General features: G+C 46.3%; 1 protein-coding gene and 1 long non-coding RNA gene across 6 annotated transcripts in view; one reads left to right on the top strand and one right to left on the bottom strand.

The window, feature by feature from the left end:
* Positions 1-20,884, top strand: part of PHTF1 (putative homeodomain transcription factor 1) — a 281,464-nt gene that overhangs the window by 193,285 nt on the left and 67,295 nt on the right. For all 4 annotated transcript variants that reach the window (XM_063955405.1, XM_063955406.1, XM_063955404.1 and 1 more), the window contains 2 exons: positions 10,619-10,747; positions 18,068-18,340. In XM_063955405.1, coding sequence (XP_063811475.1) covers positions 10,619-10,747; positions 18,068-18,340 — 402 coding nt within the window. The remainder of the gene's footprint in view (positions 1-10,618; positions 10,748-18,067; positions 18,341-20,884) is intronic.
* The window catches only part of LOC135046852 (uncharacterized), a 111,920-nt gene continuing 109,040 nt past the window's right edge, over positions 18,005-20,884 (bottom strand). For both annotated transcript variants that reach the window (XR_010238946.1, XR_010238964.1), the window contains one exon: positions 18,005-18,330. This is a non-coding gene — a long non-coding RNA (uncharacterized LOC135046852). The remainder of the gene's footprint in view (positions 18,331-20,884) is intronic.

The raw sequence follows: 20,884 nt of genomic DNA, 5'->3' as shown, positions 1-20,884 counted from the left end.
CCTACGCCTGGAGGATTCCAGGGTTGGGGGCAGACTCCTTCATTTTGCACATATATGGCAACAGTCAACAACAGATGCTTGGGTGCAGAAGGTGGTATCTCAGGGGTATGGGTTCCCATTCAGGAGGCAGCCTCCTCAAAGATTTTTTTGCACCAGCCCGTCTCGTATAGAGTCGAAGGCCAATGCCCTGCAAGAAGCAGACCAAAAATTACTGCAGTCAGGTGTGATTGTCCCAGTACCGCCATCACAGATGGGACAGGGGTTTTACTCCAATCTATTTCTGATCCAGAAGCCAAATCGGTCATTTCGACCAATTCTCAATCTGAAAATGTTGAACAAATACATTTGGATCCCAAGGTTCCACATGGAGACGTTACGCTCCATAATGTTGGCTATGGAACCGGGAGATTACATGGTATCTCTGGATGTACGGGATGCTTACCTACATGTGCCTATAGCTCATCAGTGTTACCTCAGGTTTGCCATCCTCCAGGAACATTTTCAGTTCCAAGCTTTGCCCTTCGGGCTAGCAACAGCACCCAGGGTGTTAACCAAAATTATGGTGGTTATGGCAGCTTGTCTGCGCAAACAGGGGATAAGAATGTTCCCATACCTCGACGACCTGTTAATCCTAGCACATTCGCAGGATTTACTTTTGAGCCATCTTCAACAGACAATAGTTTGTTTACAGAGACACGGGTGGCTCATAAATTGGGAAAAGTCGTCTCTGAATCCGTCACAGCGGATGGTTCATTTGGGGGCCATATTGGATTCAGACCTACAGAAAGTTCTCTTACCAGAGAAAAAGATAGTCAAGGTGCAGGTCATGGCTCAGGAAGCATTGCATGCCCAGACAATGTCAGTCCATGCAGCAATGCGACTGTTGGGTCTGATGGTATCAACCTTCGACATGGTGGAATATGCGCAATTCCACTCCAGACCCTTGCAGCACCTTATTCTGATCAAATGGAACGGAAATCATCAGACGATAAAAAAGCAGATGATAAAGTTTCCAGTAAACGTAAAAAGGTCTCTAGCGTGGTGGCTACAGACAGACCATTTAAACAAGGGGAGACCCTTTGGATAAAAGAATGGCAAGTCCTGACAACAGATGCCAGCCTGCAAGTCTAGGGTGCGGTACTCGGAAGCCTTTGTTTCCAGGGAAAATGGACCGCAAGGGAAAGTCGCCTGCCAATAAATCTGTTGGAAATAAGGGCCATTTACATGGCTCTAGTTCAGGCAAAGGACAGTCTGCAAGGAAGACCGGTCCAGATTCGCTAAGACAATGCGACAGCAGTAGCGTACCTCAATCATCAAGGAGGAGCTCACAGCAAAAGATTGATGGAGGAAGTAACTCCCATTCTAAGATGGGCAGAGCTCCATCTCCCAGCATTGTCAGCAGTGTTTGTCCCAGGTGTTCTGAACTGGGAAGCGGATTTTCTCAGTCGACACACCATTCAGGAAACCGAATGGGCATTACACCCAGAAGTATTTCAGACACTAGTGAACAGATGGGGTCTACCAGAGATAGACCTCATGGTGTCTCGTCTAAACAACAAAGTTCCAAGGTACGGATCGAGAACAAGGGACCCAGGAGCAGTCCTTGTAGACGCACTGTCAGTAGAATGGAAATTTCATCTGGCACATCTGTTCCCTCCAATATCTCCGTTACCCAGAGTAGTGAGAAAAATAAAGCAAGCAAAGGGAGCGATAATTCTAATAGCTCCAGCTTGGCCAAGAATGCATTGGTACACAGATCTGCTGAGAATGTCCGTGGAAGCACCGATACTGCTCCCTCAACATCCAGATCTGCTAATGCAGGGTCCTTGTTGGCACAGCCATTTGGATTGTCTGTCTTTGACGGCGTGGCTGTTGAAACCTCTATCTTAAAGGCTAGAGGATTTTCAAAACAAGTAATCCAAACTATGCTTAGAGCGAGAAAGCCTTCTACAGCTCGTGTGTATCATAGAATATGGCAAGCCTATATTCATTGGTGTACTGAAAAAAGTTTAAATCCAAGATCTTTTAAAGTATCCAGGATTTTGGATTTCCTTCAAGCAGGATTGAATAAAGGTTTGAAAGTTGCTTCCTTGAGAGTTCAAGTATCAGCAATAACTGTATGGTTTCAGCGAAAGATTGCTGATTTACACGATGTACGTACTTTCTTTCAGGGAGTTGTACATATTCAACCCCCATTTGTTCCTCCTGCAGCTCCCTGGGATTTGGATTTAGTTCTTAAATTCCTCCAGGGTCATCCGTTTGAACTGCTTAAGAGAGCAGATCTTAAATGGTTAACGGCTAAAGTGCTTTTTCTACTGGCAATGGCGTCAGCCAGAAGGGTGTCAGATTTAGGAGCGTTATCGTGTAAGTCTCCTTTCCTAAGTTTTTTTTCCAGACAGAGCAGTTCTCAGAACAATATCTGGTTATCTTCCAAAGGTGGTTTCAAAGTTTCACCTGAATGAAGAGATTGTAGTCCCAGCTTTTCAGGTATCGGGACTATCTGCAGGAGAAGCGTCGCTGGACGTAGTCTGAGCTTTAAGAATCTACATAGATCGTACTAGTGCCATCAGGAAAACAGATTCTCTCTTCATCCTCTACGGATTTCATAGAAGAGGATGGCCTGCTAGTAAACAGACGCTGGCGAGATGGCTCCGAATGGTAATATCAGAAGCTTATTCTCATGCAGATCTCCCTACTCCGGCTAATGTCTCTGCTCACTCTACACGTAAGGTAGGTCCTTCATGGGCAGCACAACAGGGTGCTTCAGCAGAACAGATTTGTAAGGCAGCCACATGGTCTTCCATAAATTCATTCATTAGACATTATGCCTTGGATACTTTTGCCTCTTATGACGCAGACTTCGGGCGAAAGGTCCTCCTGTGTAGTCAGGAGCGTCCCCACCACTAAAATTGGCTTTGGGAATCCCAATGTTATCCTGTGGATAATCCTGTGGACCCAGCCAGAGAAATAGACGTGATGGTAAGAACTTACCGTTGATAACGTGATTTCTCTTATGTCCACAGGCATCCACAGGGATCCCACCCTGACGCACCTGATTTGAGGATCTTGACAATCACTAAACCTCTTCCGTCTTGTATGGAAGGGTGTGCATGTGTGTTCTTATCCCCTAAATAGGTTTCTACCTGATGCTCCTGCCTAAATCGCTGTGGAAAGAACTGATTTGACTGAGTCAGTGGGCGGGACTATATGGGGAAGCCCCGATGCATCCTGGGAGTCCAGAAATCTTGTGACCGTGTTGATGCCATTTCCACAGTCGCTCAACCATATCCCAATGTTATCCTGTGGATACCTGTGGACATAAGAGAAATCACGTTATCAATGGTAAGTTACATAGAAACATAGAAACATAGAATTTGACGGCAGATAAGAACCACTTGGCCCATCTAGTCTGCCCCTTTATTATTTTATCCTTTAGGCAATCTCAACCCTTTTTTAACCTTAATTCTTTGTAAGGATATTCATATGCCTGTCCCAAGCTTGTTTAAATTGCCCTACAGTCTTAGCCTCCACCACCTCTGATGGGAGGCTATTCCACTTATCCACTACCCTTTCTGTGAAGTAATTTTTCCTTAAATTTCCCCTGAACCTCCCCCCCTCCAGTCCCAAAGTTCTTACTATAACGTCTATTTCTCTTACATCCTAGGGGATACTGGGAATCCATTTAGTACCATGGGGTATAGACGGGTCAACTAGGAGCCTTGGGCACTTAGGAATTTGATAGTTTGCACTGGCACTTCCCTCTATGCCACTCCTACCAGACTCAGTTTAGAAAATGTGTCCGGAGGAGCCGGTCACGTCTCTGGAAGCTTCTGAAGAGTTTCCTGCATTTATTTGATATATTTGTTATTTTCAGGCAGGACTGGATGGCACCAGCCTGCCTGCTTGGTGGGACTTAGGGGGGCGGAACGGCCCAATCTCTTGAAGGGTTAATGGTCCCGTTCTCCGCTGACAGGACACTAGCTCCTGAAAGAACTATTTGCGAGCGTACATTCCCGCAGCACGCCGCCACCCCTAACAGAGCCAGAAGAAAGAAGAGTGGTGAGTACGAAGCTGGCGTCCGGTTAGCGGGTCACCGGCCATTATGGTGGCATGATGGTACGGAGACGTACGGCCTCTAAAGGGGGTGGCTGGGTCTCCATACTCATTACACAGTGCAGACGCACAGCTTCTGAGGGGGCGAACTGAGTCTCAGCACACTGTATGTGTACACAGTACCCAGGCTGGCATTACAGACTTAAAAGGGGGCTGACTCCATTTTAGGCACAAAATTACCTCAGCCAGTATAATAAAGAGCGGGGAGACCGTGCGACATTGAAGGGGCGGGGCTTCACTGTGAGCGGATCCAGCAGCTCACAAGCGCCATTTTCCCTCTGCATCTGACACAGATACTGACTGACAGGGACGCGCAGCTCCTCCGGAGAGACTCCAGATTACCTCATAAGTACCAGGGGGTCATAGCAGTGGGTAAGCGGTTATTAGTGTACTAAGGGGGTCATTCTGAGTCGATTGCTCTCTAGCTATTTTTTGCAGCGCTGCGATCAAATAGTCGCCACCTATGGGGGAGTGTATTTTCACTTTTCAAGTGTGTGAACGCTTGTGCAGCGAGTGGTCCAAAAATGTTTTGTGCAGTTTCTGAGTACACTGACAGGCACCAGAGGGCTGACGACTACAGGGTCGAGATCGGTCCGGAGCTCCCATCCCTCCTTACCCTCCCCACATACGCCTGTCTCCTAAACCCCGGGGCAACACCGCAATCACGATAAGCCGGCAAGTACTAGTACCCACGGACAGAAAGCGGGATGCCGCAATCTGCTTTGGTAGAACCATTTCTGCACTGACTGATTATCACATACAACGCTGGGTCACAGCTTAACAGGACTTGTTTTCTACAAGTTGGACCTTAAAAGATCCTAAAACAATTCACTACCCGACCGGGAGATTACTGCTGCAGGCAACCAATCGAGACTTTATTCTGATATTTCAGTCATACAGTAAATTATCAGTTACGCTTTGCACTCATAATCCTACTTAGTAATAAGGCATCCCAAATATCTGCTGGTATTTTGATTTACCGCTGCACTACAGAGACAGTGATTTAACCAGCACATGCAAGGCACATTGTAGTGTGTGCTGACTGATATTTTGATTTGCTTATACCATTGTGGTAAAAATAAAGAATTTGCACTATTATTATACGTTACTCATTTTCGTTCATAAGGTACCCATACAACATTCTGAGGTTCCTGAGCGCTACAAATTTTCTGTATACCAGTTTCTGAGTAGGTCTGAACTTACTCAGCTGCTGCGATCACTTCAGCCTGTGCTTTCCAGGAATTGACGTCAGACACCCGCCCTGCAAACTCTTGGACACGCCTGCGTTTTTCCAACCACTCCCAGAAAACGGTCAGTTGACACCCATAAATGCCTTCTTCCTGTCTATATTCTTACGATCGGGTGTGCGAATGGATTCCTCGTTAAATCCATCGCCCAGCACCGATCCGCTTTGTACCCGTACGACGAACCTGCACATTGCGGTGCATACGCATGCGCAGTTTTGCCGAGTTTTGACCTGATCGCAGCGCTGAAAAAAATAGCTACCGTGCGATCAGGTCGGAATGGCCCCCTAAGTTCCTAATCTAGATACTTAGTCTGCGACGCGGCTAAGCTTGGCATTAGCGATTAGGGCGCTGTGTGCTGGCTCAATACTTTCTCTGTGTCTCCCTGGAAGGGCTCTTTGTGGGTTAATTGTGCATTTAACCTTTTCCTGTGTGCTGTCACTGTTACAGTATGTACGGCAAAGAGTGTGTTTCATGTAAGGCACAGTGTTCCTCTTCTCCAGGGGGTTCACTTAGTGTGTACTCAATGTAGTGTACCTTCCCAGGCTAGCGGGGCAGAGCCAGTATGGCTGGACTCCATTAGGGGAATGATTTCCAATATTTCTACTAAATTGTGCCACAATGAGAAAGAGATGCAATACTTAAGACAATCTATGACTGAGTTTATGAAAAGAGACTCTGTACCCAAACCAGCGTCTCAGTCCCCTGCCATTTGTCCACAAAAACATACTTTGGCCCATATCCTGCAGTCTGACTCTGATGATGAGTGGTCAGACATGGAGGAGGGGGAGGTGGGGGAGGGTACTCTGTAACAGGGAATAGAGGCTCTCATAGAGGCTATCAGAGAAGTTCTGCATATCCCTGATTAGGTGACAGAGGAGAGTGAGGAATCTTATTTTAATATAAAAGAGAAATCCTCAGCCACTTTTCCTGTATCAAAGGAACTAAATACCCTGCTTCCTCCAAACCTTCAGCATGACGGTGGACCGCGATGCCTGGAAGACTGGCAGGTGGGAGCACGACTAAAATTCTTCAGTCACATCTGGACAAGTTCTTACCAGGATCCCTGGGTCATAAATCTTATTTCCCAGGGCTACAGGCTGGCGTTCCAGGAGCTCCCACCTCACAGATTCTTCATATCAGGCTTACCAGTTTCACAAGAGGCAAGTATAACTTTACAGGACGCCATTCAAAAACTCGTACAGATTCAGGTCATTGTTCCAGTTCCACCTCATCTGCAAACAAGGGGTATTATTCCAACTTGTTTGTAGTACCAAAACCGGACGGTTCAGTAAGACCGATTCTGAACCTCAAGTCGTTGAACCCATACTTACGAGTGTTCAATTTGAAGATGGAGTCTCTAAGAGCGGTGATCTCAAGTCTGGAGGAGGGGGAATTCCTAGTGTCTATGGATATCAAGGATGCGTACCTTCACGTTCTGATCTGGCCGCCTCATCAGGCTTATCTACGGTTTGCACTGCAGGACTGTCACTACCAGTTCCAGGCCCTGCCATTTGGTCTCTCCACGGCACCGAGGGTGTTCACCAAAGTGATGGCAGAGATAATGTTTCTACTCCGCAAACAGGAAGTGAACATAATTCTGTACCTTCTGATAAAGGCACCATCCAGGGAGCGGTTGTTGGACAGCATTGGCCACTCAACCAGACTGCTCCAGGATCACGGGTGGATCCTGAACCTTCCAAAATCTCACCTGGAACCTACACAGAGGCTTCCTTTCCTGAGAATGATACTGGACACGGAGTCTCAGAGAGTGTTCCTTACTTTGGCGAAGGCTATGGTAATCCAGTCAATGGTTCGGGCTGTCCTGAAGCCAAACTGGATCTCGGTGCATCTGTGCATTTGCCTTCTGGGGAAAATGGTGGCCTCTTACGAGGCGCTTCAGTACAGAAGGTTTCATGCGAGGCCCTTCCAGCTAGATCTGTTGGTCAAATGGTCCAGATTGCATCATCACATGCACCAAAGGATCCATCTGTCGCCAAAAGCCAGGATCTCCCTTCTGTGGTGGCTACAGACTTCTCACCTCATCGAGAGTCGGAGGTTCGGGATTCAGAATTGGATTCTGCTTACCACAGATGCGAGCCTCCGACGTTGGGGAGCAGTCACCCAGGGGGTGCAGTTTCAAGGAAGATGGTCAAGTCAGAAGGTTGTCCTGCCAATAAACATCCTGGAACTCAAGGGCTATCTACAGTGCTCTTCTGCAAGCCTCATCTCTACTTCAGAATAGGCCATTCAAGTCCAGTCATACAATGTGACGGTGGTAACGTACATAAACCGACAGGGTGGAACGAAAAGCAGAGCAGCATTGTCAGAGGTGTCAAGAATTCTCCTCTGGGCGGAAAAACACGCTGTGGCATTGTCGGTGGTCTCCATTCCGGGAGTAGACAACTGGGAAGCAGATTTTCACAGCAGACACGACCTGCACACGGGGGAGTGGGGTCTTCACCCGTAGGTGTTCCAGTAGTTGACATGACGATGGGGATATCCACAGATCGACATGATGGCTTCTCGACTCAACAAGAAGCTCAAGCGGAATTGTTCCAGGTCGAGAGATCCACAAGCAGTGGCAGTAGACGCTCTGACAACTGCGTGAGTCTACCAGCTGGTGTAAGTGTTTCCTCCACTTCCTCTAATCCCAAGAATTCTAAAGAGAATAAAAAGGGAAAAGGTTCAAGCAATACTCATTGCTCCGGAGTCGTCGCGAAGAGCCTGGTACACGGATCTTCTCGAGATGCTGATCAAAAAGCCATGGCCTCTACCGCTTCGCAAGGATCTTCTGCAACAGGGCTCGTTCGTCTATCAAGACTTACCGCGGCTACGTTTAATGGTATGGAAGTTGAACGGCTGATTCTAGCCAAGAGAGGGATTCCTGACAAGGTCATCCCGACTATGGTGGTCATTCCGAGTTGATCGCTCGCTAGCAGTTTTTAGCAACCATGCAAACGCTATGCCGCCGCCCTCTGGGAGTGTATTTTAGCTTAGCAGAAGTGCGAACGAAAGGATTGCAGAGCAGCTACAAAAAATTTTTTGTGCCGTTTCAGAGTAGCTCAAAACCTACTCAGCGCTTGCGATCACTTCAGACTGTTCAGTTCCTGTTTTGATGTCACAAACACGCCCTGCGTTCGCCCAGCCATGCCTGTGTTTTTTCTGCCACGCCTGCGTTTTTCCGAACACTCCCTGAAACGGTCAGTTGACACCCAGAAACGCCCACTTCATGTCAATCACTCTGCGGCCACCATTGCAATTGAAAAAGCTTCGCTAGACCCTGTGTGAAACTACACCGTTCGTTGTAATAGTACGTCGCGAGTGCGCATTGCGCCGCATACGCATGCGCAGAAGTGCCTTTTTTTGCCTCATCGCTGCACAGCGACGAATGCAGCTAGTGATCAACTCGGAATGACCACCAATGATCCAAGCCAGGAAGGGGGTAACGTCTAAACATTACCACCGTATCTGGAAGAAGTATGTCTCTTGGTGTGAAAGCAGACAATATTCTGCGGTGGAATTTCCACTGGGAAATTTCCTACTTTTTCTGCAGTCTGGAGTGGATGTGGGCCTATGTCTAGGCTCCATTAAAGTCCAGATTTTGGCTTGTCTATTTACTTTCAGAAACAATTGGCTTCTCCCCCTGAGGTCCAGACGTTCTTGAAGGGTATTTTGCACATCCAACCTTCCTTTGTGCCTCCCACGGCACCTTGGGATCTCAATTTGGTTCCACACTTCCTCCAATTGGGCTGGTTTGAACCGTTACAGGAGGTGGACGTAAAGTACCTTATATGGAAGACCGTCACACTGCTGGCCTTGGCTTCAGCAAGACGCATGTCGGAGCTGGGGGCATTGTCTTACAAGAGCCCATACTTAATTTTCCATGAGAACAGAGCTGAACTCAGGACTCGTCAGCAATTTCTTCCTAAAGTGGTGTCCGCATTTCACATCAACCAACCTATTGTGATTCCGTTTGTTACTGACACCTCTGCTACTTCATAGTCTTTGGATGTTGTGAGGGCTTTGAAGGTGTATGTAAAGAGGACAGCTCGTCACAGGCTTGACGGTTCCAAAATCTGTACAGGCCACTCAACTAGGTTGGTGGGTTCTTCTGGGCGGATGCCCGGGGTGTCTCGGCTTACAGCTCTGCCGAGCACCTACTTGGTCAGGTTCAAACACGTTTGCGATATTTTACAAGTTCAATACTTTGGCCTCTGACGACCTTCAGTTTGGTCAATCAGTTCTGCAGGAACCTCAGCACTCTCACACCTGGTTTGAGAGCTTTGGTACTTCCCCATGGTTCTAAATGGATTTCCATTATCCCCTAGGACGTAAGAGAAAATAGGATTTTAATTACCTACCGGTAAATCCTTTTCTCGTAGTCCTTAGGGGATACTGGGCACTCGCCCGGGGCTTCATTCTTCCTGCACTGTTACTTGGTTCAATAATGTTTTTTGGTTCAGCTGTTGCTGTTCCTGGTTTCAAGTTTGGTTAGCATGGCTTTCCTCTTTGTTTTGTGTGTGCTGGTTCGTAATCTCACCTTTTTTCTATATCCTTCTCCCAAATTATGTCCTTTTCCTCGGGTACAGTTTCTTAGACTGAGTTTGGTAAGAGGGGCATAGAGGGAGGAGCCAGTGCACACTATCAAATTCTTAAAGTGCCCAAGGCTCCTAGTAGACCCGTCTATACCCCATGGTACTAAATGGATTCCCAGTATCCTTCGAGAAAAGGATTTACCGGTAGGTAACTAAAATCCTATTTTCATTGGTTTCTATCATAGGTTATCAAACTCTGCCCTCAGGACTCCAATCGGTTCATGTTGTTTTCCTTGTCTCACAGAATCTCAAGTGAAATAATTAGCTTCACCTAGGGATCTTTTAAAATGTGTCAGTGACTAATGACTACACCTATGCACCTGGTAAGTAACTTGGAAAACGTGAACTGCTTGGGGTCTTTAGCACTGAGTTTGAGAAACACTGGATTAGATGATGCTAAAGTAGATCAGTTACTCACAATCTGTTTGTCAAATGATAATAACAGTGTGTTTCCCTTTTTCTCAACAAGTAATTTCAGACAAATGTCTTTTAGCAATTATCAGGAGGTATTGCAATAAATGATAGTACCCAGCACCATTTTTTAGTTAGATTACCCCTTTATGTGCTATAAAAATTTCATCTAAGATTGACAGAGTGTATCATTTCTTATTTGAGTTCATGAAATTTAGCTGTGAGATAATGTTGTCATTTTTTTCCTATTAGAATCATTTGTTTTGGCTACAAGGTACAAACCCAACATCGGAGCGAGTTAGCGCAGTCATTTGGGAGAAGAACGAGTGTAAGAAAGCGGATATGTCTGTATTGGATATTAGTGGGATCATCGTGAATCAAGTGAGTACGCCTTTATAAAAGACACAATTTTACAAGATATTAATGATTACTATGCAAGTTTTCATTTATTTTTATCAATGCAGCTGGTGGCTCAACATATTGGTTGTAATGAACAAGCATTTTTGATACATTTTTAAATGTGTTGTACAGTACATTGTATCAGTCGTATGGCCAGTGTAAAGAACCGTGCACACAATGGTCCTGATGCCACTCAATGCTTATGTTCATATACAGTAGTTGAGCGATTATTTGCAACTGGGCATGGATGAATCATTCTGAAATCTCCTATGGAGCATACATCACCCTCAGTGTATGCAAAAAGGTGCAGTCAGGACAGTAGGAGAGGGGTAGGGTTCAGTGTACTACATCCACCTCCAAGTGTAATACATCTACCTCCCGTTTCTTACAAGCCCTACACTGGCCCTTCGGAATCCAATTTAAGCTTTTCACACTCACTTTCAAAGCACTCAGCAATTCTGCTCCCATTTACAGATCTGATCTTTACAATCGCACCCACCGTCTTTGCTCCACAAATTGATGCCGACTCTCTGATTACTTCCTCCTATTCCTGCCTCCAGTCTTTTGGGCGTGGTGCTCCCAATCTCTGTAATTCTCTACCTCTCCGTATCATACTGCCCACCTCTACAGAGCGTATCAGACTGCCCACCTCTCTACAAAGCTTAAAAGGGGCTCTCAAGACCCACTTCTTCATCAAACCCAGCCATCTCTCATCCTAACCCTCTGCAGCATGCTCACATCTGTGTCACCCCTGTCTGTCTGTTCCTCCTCTTCAGAATGTAAGCTCTCGTGAGCAGGGCCCTCTCCCCTCATGTGCTTTTCCCTTTCTTAGACTATTTTCTACTCCATACTCCCTGCAACAACGGCACCTAACCCGTTTCTGCCACTCTGATGATTATGTCAGTGTCCTGTCCCCTAATGTTAATAGACCATATATTTGTACTACATTGTCTTGTACTGTAAGTCATTGTTTTCTAGTATTGCTCATTTGTTTATGCACCATGTTAGGCGCTGTAGAACCCTTGTGGCGCCATGTAAATAAACAATAATGATAAAATAATAATAATAAGCTGTTGGCAATACCTCACTTATTGGAAGGATCACTGACACAATGATAGAAGCTCCTGGTATTTTCATTATAAGAATGGACACTCCTCCTCCTCCTATTAAGTGTAATGTACATATAAAAAATAAAATGTAATGCAGGTTCAGGATTAAAGCAGCTGGTTACGTTAGTGCCAACAACACAAATCTCGTATGTTTTGCACTTCAGCCGCATTGTTGGCACTCAAAGAATTAAAAGTGAAGAGTCTCCCACCCATCTTGCAGTTAAGTGTTTAGCTATCGTGGCCATTGAAACCCGCAACTTCTCATAGTTCTGTGTATGTATTTGTTTGTGATGAGTTTATTACTGTTTAAACTGCTTTGTTTGAAGTAGAAATGCAGTATCTATAGGGCATAGAGTACATTGCAAGGCTTCCAGATATCTGGCTGGTACAGCATGATAGATAGTAATTGTCTGGCTCTCAACCCACAAAATGGCTGCCTGGGTAGGTGATGGGTGCACTTTAACAAATACTGGGCATAGGGTTATAGGGCCATCTGTTTGTGCTATATCTTTATCATTTTCATTGTGATAGCGACCTTCAAAGAGTCATTTCTGACATTTTACCAGGATAATTGAAGCATAGAGCAGCGTGTAGGGAAAAAGGTTAAAGCAGTAATTATCACGTTAATGAAATGTATGGCTTCCCAAATCCCCGGACTTAACTTTCTTCTTCATGTTGATGCCATTAGGATTTGTTTTAATTAATTTACCCATCATGTTTAGCAGCTGTTCTGTATAATATCTGTATTTATGTAGCAGTCACGGAAATGGCAGATCAACACCAAAATGCAATTATTACAAAGAGTTGTCTGTAAAAATTTAGACTATGGAGTATAGAAGCTATTAATGAGAACTATTTTATGCTAACAAAACTGTCTCCGTCAGCTAGAATTCTGCATTTAAAGCCTTTATTTGTTTCCTAATACAGTTCCATTACATTTTCTGAGACCAGTGCTGATAGAGTGCCAAGGCAGAAAGTGTATCTTGTGTAGCTGCTAGCAGTAAGCTAAATACATTATTTAAAAAAACTATAGAATTATCGCATAGCCAAATAAAAAAAATAAAAAAATGATTGTGGTATATCAGGATAAGCATTTTATTTCTGAGGTGATGACAGGTGGAAACAAATAAGCACACAAAATCATAGAGCACAATATTTGCATGGAGAGTGAAGGTAATTTTAGTTTGTGGTATAAATAGTCCTAATTTGTAGGATGCGTGTGCTGCTACAGTACGTTGCTTTTACTTATTTAATTGCAATTAGCTAATTACTTGCTTGTTAGTTTTGCACCGATAGACCCTGCAGGAAGAGTTGTTTTTCATAGCATTATTATTATTATTACATTTTATTTATAAGGCGCCACATGTGTTTCGCAGCGCCGTACAAAGGACAGTACAGGGGACAAAACATTGCATTACAGTAAATAAATAACAGAAATAGAGTACAGGTAACAGAGCACCACACATTCTCAAGACATAATACAGCTAAGATGTAAGTATTGAGGGAGTGATCATCGTACTACTAGAGGCTGGTGGCCATAGATGGAGATGAGCCTTTACTAGCAGGATAAAGATGGTCGTTGAGTAGGGGAGAGCTGTGAGTGAAATGTGTTGAGACGAGGGCTTAGATAACAAGAGGAAAGAGGGCCCTGCTCTGAAGAGCTAACAATCTATTGGGGAGGGGCGACAGACAGATGACAAGAGGTGCAGGCAAGTGGGAGGTAGCCTGATGGCAGTATGCAAGCAAAGCTGAGATGTTCACGGCATGAGGCAGGGGGATGGAGGTGCGGCTTAAGCACTGGGTTATGCATCGGGAGGGTATGCTTTGATGAATAGGTGGGTTTTTAGTGCCCGTTTGAAGCTTTGCAAGATTGGGGAGAGTCTAATTGAGCGGGGGAGTGCGTTCCACTGAAGGGGTGCAGCACGGGCAAAATCCTGAACTCGTGCATGGGAAGCAGTGACCAGGGCGGTGGAGAGGCGACGGTCATTAGTCAACCGTAGGGGGCGGGAGGGAGTATGAAGGGAAAGGAGGTTGGAGATGTAGGGAGCAGTGGAATTAGAGATGGCCTTGTATGTGAGGGTGAGGAGTTTGAAGAGGATTCTGTAGGGGAATGGGAACCAGTGTAGATTTTGTTGAAGGGGAGTGGCAGATGTGGTGCGGCGGGAGAGGAAGATAAGCCTAGCTGCGGAGTTCAGGACAGATTGGAGGGGAGCAAGATGGGAGCAAGCGAGGCCAGTGAGGATGACATTGCAGTAGTCAAGTCGTGAGATGACCAGTGAGTGGATGATGAGTTTAGTTGCACTCTGGGAGAGATATGGCCTGATACGAGCAATGTTGCGTAGCTGGAAATGACAGGATTGTGCCAGAGCTTGGATGTGGGGTGCAAAGGAGAGGGAGGAGTCAAGAGTGACGCCCAGGCAGCGGAGATGGGGAACGGGGGAGATGGTGGTGTTGTCAACAATGATGGAGATATTGGTCGGGGGTGTTGCTCTGGATGGGAGGAAGATGATGAGTTTTGTCCATGTTGAGCTTTAGAGAGCGTTCAGACATCCAGGAGGAGATTGCAGAGAGGCAGCTGGAAACCTGAGAGAGGACAGAGGGGGACAGATCAGGAGATGAGAGGTAGAGTTGTGTGTCATCAGCATAGAGGTGGTATTGAAGGCCAAATGAGTTAATGAGCGCACCCAGGGAAGAGGTTTACAGGGAGAACAGAAGGGGTCCAAGGACAGAACCCTGAGGGACACCAACAGGAAGGATGGAAGGGTGTGAGGTGGTGCTTGAGGCAGACACAGAGAACGAGCGGTTAGTGAGGTAAGAAGAAAACCAGTCAAGGACAGTGCTAGAGAGGCCAGCGTTTTGGAGTGTGCCGAGGAGGAGAGGATGATCTACGGTATCAAAGGCAGCAGAGAGGTCCAGAAGGATGAGCAGAGAGAAGTGGCCCCTGGATTTGGCCGAAAGCAGGTCATTGGTGACTTTCACCAGGGCAGTCTCAGTTGAGTGGAGTGGGCGAAAGCCAGATTGTAGTGGATCGAGGATGGAGTTGTCAGAGAGGTAGCTTGTGAGACGGCTGTAGACTAGTCGTTCAAGTAATTTGGAGGCGAAAGGGAGAAGAGAGATGGGGCGGTAGTTAGTAAGTGATGAGGGGTCGAGGTTGGGTTTTTTGAGAATAGGCGAGACCAGAGCATGTTTGAATGGTGAGGGGAAGATGCCGGTGGAGAGGGACAGGTTAAAGAGGTGAGCAAGGTGGGAGCAGGCAGTGGGGGAGAGGGATCGGAGTAGACGGGAGGGAAGGGGGTCCAGGGGGCAGGTGGTGGGGGGGGGATAAGATGAGGGAGTGGACTTCCTTTTCTGAAGTGGGATGGAAGGAGGACAGGGTGGGATAGATGGAGGGGATGGATAAAGGGGGCAGGGGGGTAGCAGAGGGGTGACGGCGGGAGATGTCGTGTCGGATATCCTCAATTTTGGAGATGAAGAAGGAGGCAAAGTCAGTGGCAGTGAGGGAGGATGGGAGGGGAGGAGGAGGGGGGCGAAGGAGAGTGTTGAAAGTTTCAAAGAGACGGCGTGGACAGGAGGACTGAGAAGAGATGAGTGCTTGGAAAAAAGATTGCTTGGCGAGGGAAAGAGCAGAGCTGTAGGAGGAGAGAATAAACTTGAAATGGAGGGTCCGCCAGAGAGTGAGATTTCCTCCAGAAGCGTTCAGCAGAGCGTGAGCATTTTTGTAAGAAACGTGTTAGTTTGGTGTGCCAGGGTTGGGGTTTGGAGCGGCGGAGGGGGACAGAGGAGAGGGGGGCCACAGAGTCGAGAGCAGCGGTTAGGGAAGAGTTATAGAAGGTGGCTGCCTGGTTGGGACAAGTCATAGTGGAAAGAGGAGAGAGGAAAGTCTCGAGGGAGGACATGAAAGTGGGGTTGAGAGACCCGAGATTGCGTCTGGTGGTGGTGGGTCTGGGCGTGGCGAGGAGGAGGGAGGATGAGAGGGTGAAAGAAAGCAGATGGTGGTCAGAGAGAGGGAAGGGAGAGTTTGAGAAATCAGAGAGATCACATCGGTGGGTGAAGACAAGGTCGAGGGAGTGGCCGAGATTGTGAGTAGCGGTGGAGGTCCAAAGGAGGTGGAAAGGGCGAGAAGATTAGTGGAAGCGGCATTAGTGATGTCAATAGGGATGTTAAAGTCTCCGAGGATGACAGAGGGGAGGTCGGAGGAGAGAAAGTGGGGAAGCCAGGCAGCAAAGTTGTCAAGGAAAGGTGAACAGTGGCCAGGGGGGCGGTAGATCACTGCCACAAGGAGGTGAATGGGGTAGAAGAGGCGGATAGTGTGGACCTCGAAGGTGGAGAAGGTGAGAGAGGGCTCAGGTGGGATGACACGAAAGGTGCAGTTAGGGGAGAGAAGGACGCCCACGCCTCCACCCTGGCGACCATCAGTTCTGACTGTGTGGGTGAAGGAGAGGCCTCCGTAGGAGAGGGCAGCAGGGGAGGTGGTGTCAGAGGAGGAGAGCCAGGTTTCAGTGATGGCGAGAAGGTGAAAAGAGTGGGAGATGAAGAGGTCATGGATAGTTGGCAGCTTGTTGCAGATTGATCTAGCATTCCAGAGTGCACAGGAGAAAGGAAGGGAGGGGACAGGGGAGATTGGGATAAGGTTGGCTGGGTTCTGAGTGTTTGTGGGTGATTTTGAATTTGGGGGGTGAGACCTGGCAGTGAGGATTGGTATGTGACAGGATCGAGGAGCCATAATTTGGTACAGTAGTGTTCAGGGGAATAGAATGGTGTAGGTGTAATATAGAATAAACAAGGAGAATGTGGGGTGTAATGTAAGCAAAAGACAGTGCAAACAGAATTTTAAGAAATAATGTTAGGAACGGAAAGGCTGAGATGGATACACAGTGGTTGTAGATTGTGTAAATTAGAGTGTGAGCAATGTGTGAAAGCAGTAGGGCTGCTACTTAATCAGATAGGTTGTTCAGTATCCAGGCTGTGCAGGCTGCAGTCGTTGCTGGTAGTGGCATAGGTAACTCACTGTAGTCTGTTGGTTGCAGTTCTTTTGTGGAGATAGCAGCCCCCACCCTCTGAAAACTCCACCCACAACAAAAGGTTGCCTCAAGGTGTGAACAAATCACTATACCCCCACTAATACACAGTGAGAACAGACTATAGTCTGGCCTAGAAATAACTAGTTAAAGATAAAATTATCAATACCTAGCATAGTACAAAAAGCATGTAATGGGTGGATGTCAAAGTTGCAGCAGTGAGAGATTGTCAATAGCATGCAAAACATTTGATCATTTTCATATTTCCAGAGGGTGAATCTCAGATTCAGTTAGCGTGAGGTCACTTTGCAGTCTCACGCGATGTGGTGCTGTGCACATTTCCAGTACTGTATACATTGCTTATTGTTTTGTGGGAGTAAAGGAATAAGTAATGTTTTACTTCCATAGGATCCTGTGGAGACACATCACACATCACTTAATACATGATTACTAATAAAGCCTTAATTTGAATGTTATTTTTGGAAACTGTTGCCGGGTTGGCAAACCTGCAAGACCACCTTACACTTACAACAGGAACAATATTTCAGTGAAATATTCTTTGATTTTAATTATGTTTAAAAAAAATTAAATTACTTTTTTTCGTATAGCTTTATTTAAAGGAGTACTGGAGCACTTATAGCTTTATTGAAAGGAGTACTGGAGCACTGCAGGAAACCATGTTTCATGTGACTGAATCTTCCCTCAGCCCCCACTGGTGCCTACTCCTGATGATTATACCGACATTACAGTTTGTCAGCATTTGAATGTTAATGTTGCACAGTAGAAGGTCTATAGAACAAGACCACAATTTGTTTTTTTTACCATCAGTATAGGTCATTTATGATATACAAGATGGAACAAAAAGGGTCCCATTGCAAGTTTAGGACAAAGACAATTTTTTAAAATTAAAATGCGTTTTACCTGTAAATGTTAAACCTTCTGAACCATGCAGTGTAATAGTGTTAAACACGCCTGTTTGGGGATCGCTACATGCTACTGCCATTTCAATGAGTATAACTTGCTAGATTGCATGTAAATTAACATGTAGGCAAAATAAAGTGTCAGAAAGATAAAATAAAAGCTGTAATAATGCAGCAGATAAAAGTAATGTTACTGAACAAATATTTCATTTAATATTTCTTAAAATTATCACACCTATTTTATTTAACGTGCAGGTGAGCTCCTATGAACATGGTGTGGGGTATCAGATGCTGGGAAATGCGGTCACTCTGGGTTTGTCCATCTTCCCTTTCCTGTTTAACTTGTGTCATCAACGAGATAAGGATCAGATCCTGTCACTGACCGGAAGAGAGGTTTTGGCGGTTTTCTGTGGCGGACCACCAACACCGTTCCTGTTGATTCTCTCCTCTCTTAATCTGGTGCTTCGCGTCTGTCTCACATGGATGTTTTTCTTCCTGATGTGTGTGGCAGAAAGAACCTACAAACAGGTTGGTATACTATAAAGTGGTTATCTATACTATGCTATAAATCTGAGTGAGTAAGGCACTATTAACTTTTGTTAAAATGCATTATTGAGTTTACTTGTTACTGTATGGCAGGGCTGGCCAAACCGGTCCTCGAGATCTACCAACGGTTCATGTTTTCCAGGCCTCCTGGAGATCTGTAGAATTGTCAGTTAGGAATGAATGCAGCACATCTTAATTAGTAATGACTACACCTGTGCACCAGCTAGGTAGTCTGGAAAATGTGAACTGTTGGTAGATCTCGAGGACTGGTTTGGCCAGCTCTGCTGCATGGTATATCTGTCTCATTGTAGTACAGAAGGACTATAATATTAAACAATAATAGAACATTACTCAATGGCCTACAGTGAACACAGTAAATGCTATTTTGGTTTAAGTAATAAAAAATGATTTCTCTAACGTCCTAGTGGATGCTGGGAACTCCGTAAGGACCATGGGAATAGCGGGCTCCGAAGGAGGCTGGGCACTCTAGAAAGATCTTAGACTACCTGGTGTGCACTGGCTCCTCCCACCATGACCCTGCTCCAAGCCTCAGTTAGATTTCGTGCCCGGCCGAGGTTGGATGCACACTAGGGGCTCTCCTGAGCTCTTAGAAAGTTATAGTCTTAGAATTTGTTCTTTTCAGTGAGACCTGCTGGCAACAGGCTCACTGCAGCGAGGGACTAAGGGGAGAAGAAGCGAACTCGCCTGCTTGCAGCCGGATTGGGCTTCTTAGGCTACTGGACACCATTAGCTCCAGAGGGATCGACCGCAGGCCCAGCCTTGATGTTCGGTCCCGGAGCCACGCCGCCGTCCCCCTTACAGAGCCAGAAGCAAGAAGATGGTCCGGAAAATCGGCGGCATGAAGACTCAGTCTTCACCAAGGTAGCGCACAGCACTGCAGCTGTGCGCCATTGCTCCTCTCACACACTTCATACTCCGGTCACTGAGGGTGCAGGGCGCTGGGGGGGGGGGCGCCCTGAGGCAGCAATAAAAACACCTTGGCTGGCAAAAATACCTCAATATATAGCCCCAGGGGCTATATATGAGGTAAATACCCCTGCCAGAAGTCCATAAAAAACGGGAGAATAGGCCGCGAAAAAGGGGCGGAGCCTATCTCCTCAGCACACTGGCGCCATTTTCCCTCACAGCTCCGTTGGAGGGAAGCTCCCTGGCTCTCCCCTGCAGTCTACAAGGGTTAAAAAAAGAGAGAGGGGGCACTAAATTTAGGCGCAGTATACATTATATATATAGATATAAAGCTATAGGGGACATAACTCAGTTAGTCCCTGCAGTATATAGCGCTCTGGTGTGTGCTGGCATACTCTCACTCTGTCCCCCCAAAGGGCTTTTGTGGGTCCTGTCCTCGTTTAGAGCATTCCCTGTGTGTCTGCGGTGTGTCGGTACGGCTGTGTCGACATGTTGAATGAGGAGGCTTATATGGTGACGGAACAGAGGCCGATATATGTGATGTCGCCCCCTGTGGGGCCGACACCAGAGTGGATAGAGAGGTAAAAGGTATTAACCGACAGTGTCAACTCCTTACATAAAAGGGTGGATGACGTAACAGCTGTGGGACAGCCGGCTTCGCAGCCCGCGCCTGCCCAGGCGTCTCAAAGGCCATCAGGGGCTCAAAAACGCCCGCTCTCTCAGATGGCAGACACAGATGTCGACACGGAGTCTGACTCCAGTGTCAACAAGGTGGAGACATATACACAATCCAATCCGTGACTTGATCCCGGCAATAAAAAATGTGTTATACATTTCTGACTTTAACCTCTATAAATGGGTTTTAGGTTTGGGGAGAAAAAACAGGCAGTGTTTTGTTCCCCCATCAGATGAATAAATGAAGTGTGTGAAAAGCGTGGGTTCCCCCGTTAAGAAACTGGTAATTTATAAAAAGTTACTGATGGCGTACCCTTTCCCGCCAGGAGGATAAGTTACGCTGGGAGATATCCCCTAGGGTGGATAAGGCGCTCACACGTTTGTCAAAAAAGGTGGCACTGCCGTCTTAGGATACGGCCACTTTAATAGGTACCTGTTGATAAAAAAAAAAAAAAAAAAACCAGGAGGCTATCCTGAAGTCTGTATTTACACACTCAGGTACTAGACTGAGACCTGCAGATAGTGCTGCTGCAGCGTGGTTGGTGACCCTGTCAAACAGGGATAATAGTTGGCAAACATAAAAACATATTAAAGACGTTGTCTTATATATGGGGGATGCACAGAGGGATATTTTGCCGGCTGGCATCCAAAATAAATGTAATGTCCATTCTGTCAGGAGGGTATTAGAGACCTGTCACTGGACAGGTGATGCTGACTTAAAAAGCGCATAGAGAGCTTATAAGAGTGAGGAATTATTTGGGGATGGTCTCTGGGACCTCGTATCCACAGCAACTGCTGGGAAGAAATAATTTTACCTCAGGTTTCCTCACAGAAAAAGGTACAGTCCTTTCGGCTTCAGAAAAGCAAGCGGGTCAAATGGCGCTTCCTTTCTGTACAGAGACAAGGGTAGAGGGAAAAAGCTGC

The sequence above is a fragment of the Pseudophryne corroboree genome, chromosome 2 (assembly GCF_028390025.1).
Source record: "Pseudophryne corroboree isolate aPseCor3 chromosome 2, aPseCor3.hap2, whole genome shotgun sequence".
Classification (NCBI taxonomy): Eukaryota; Metazoa; Chordata; class Amphibia; order Anura; family Myobatrachidae; genus Pseudophryne; species Pseudophryne corroboree.
This window is presented reverse-complemented; position numbering and strand designations above follow the sequence as displayed.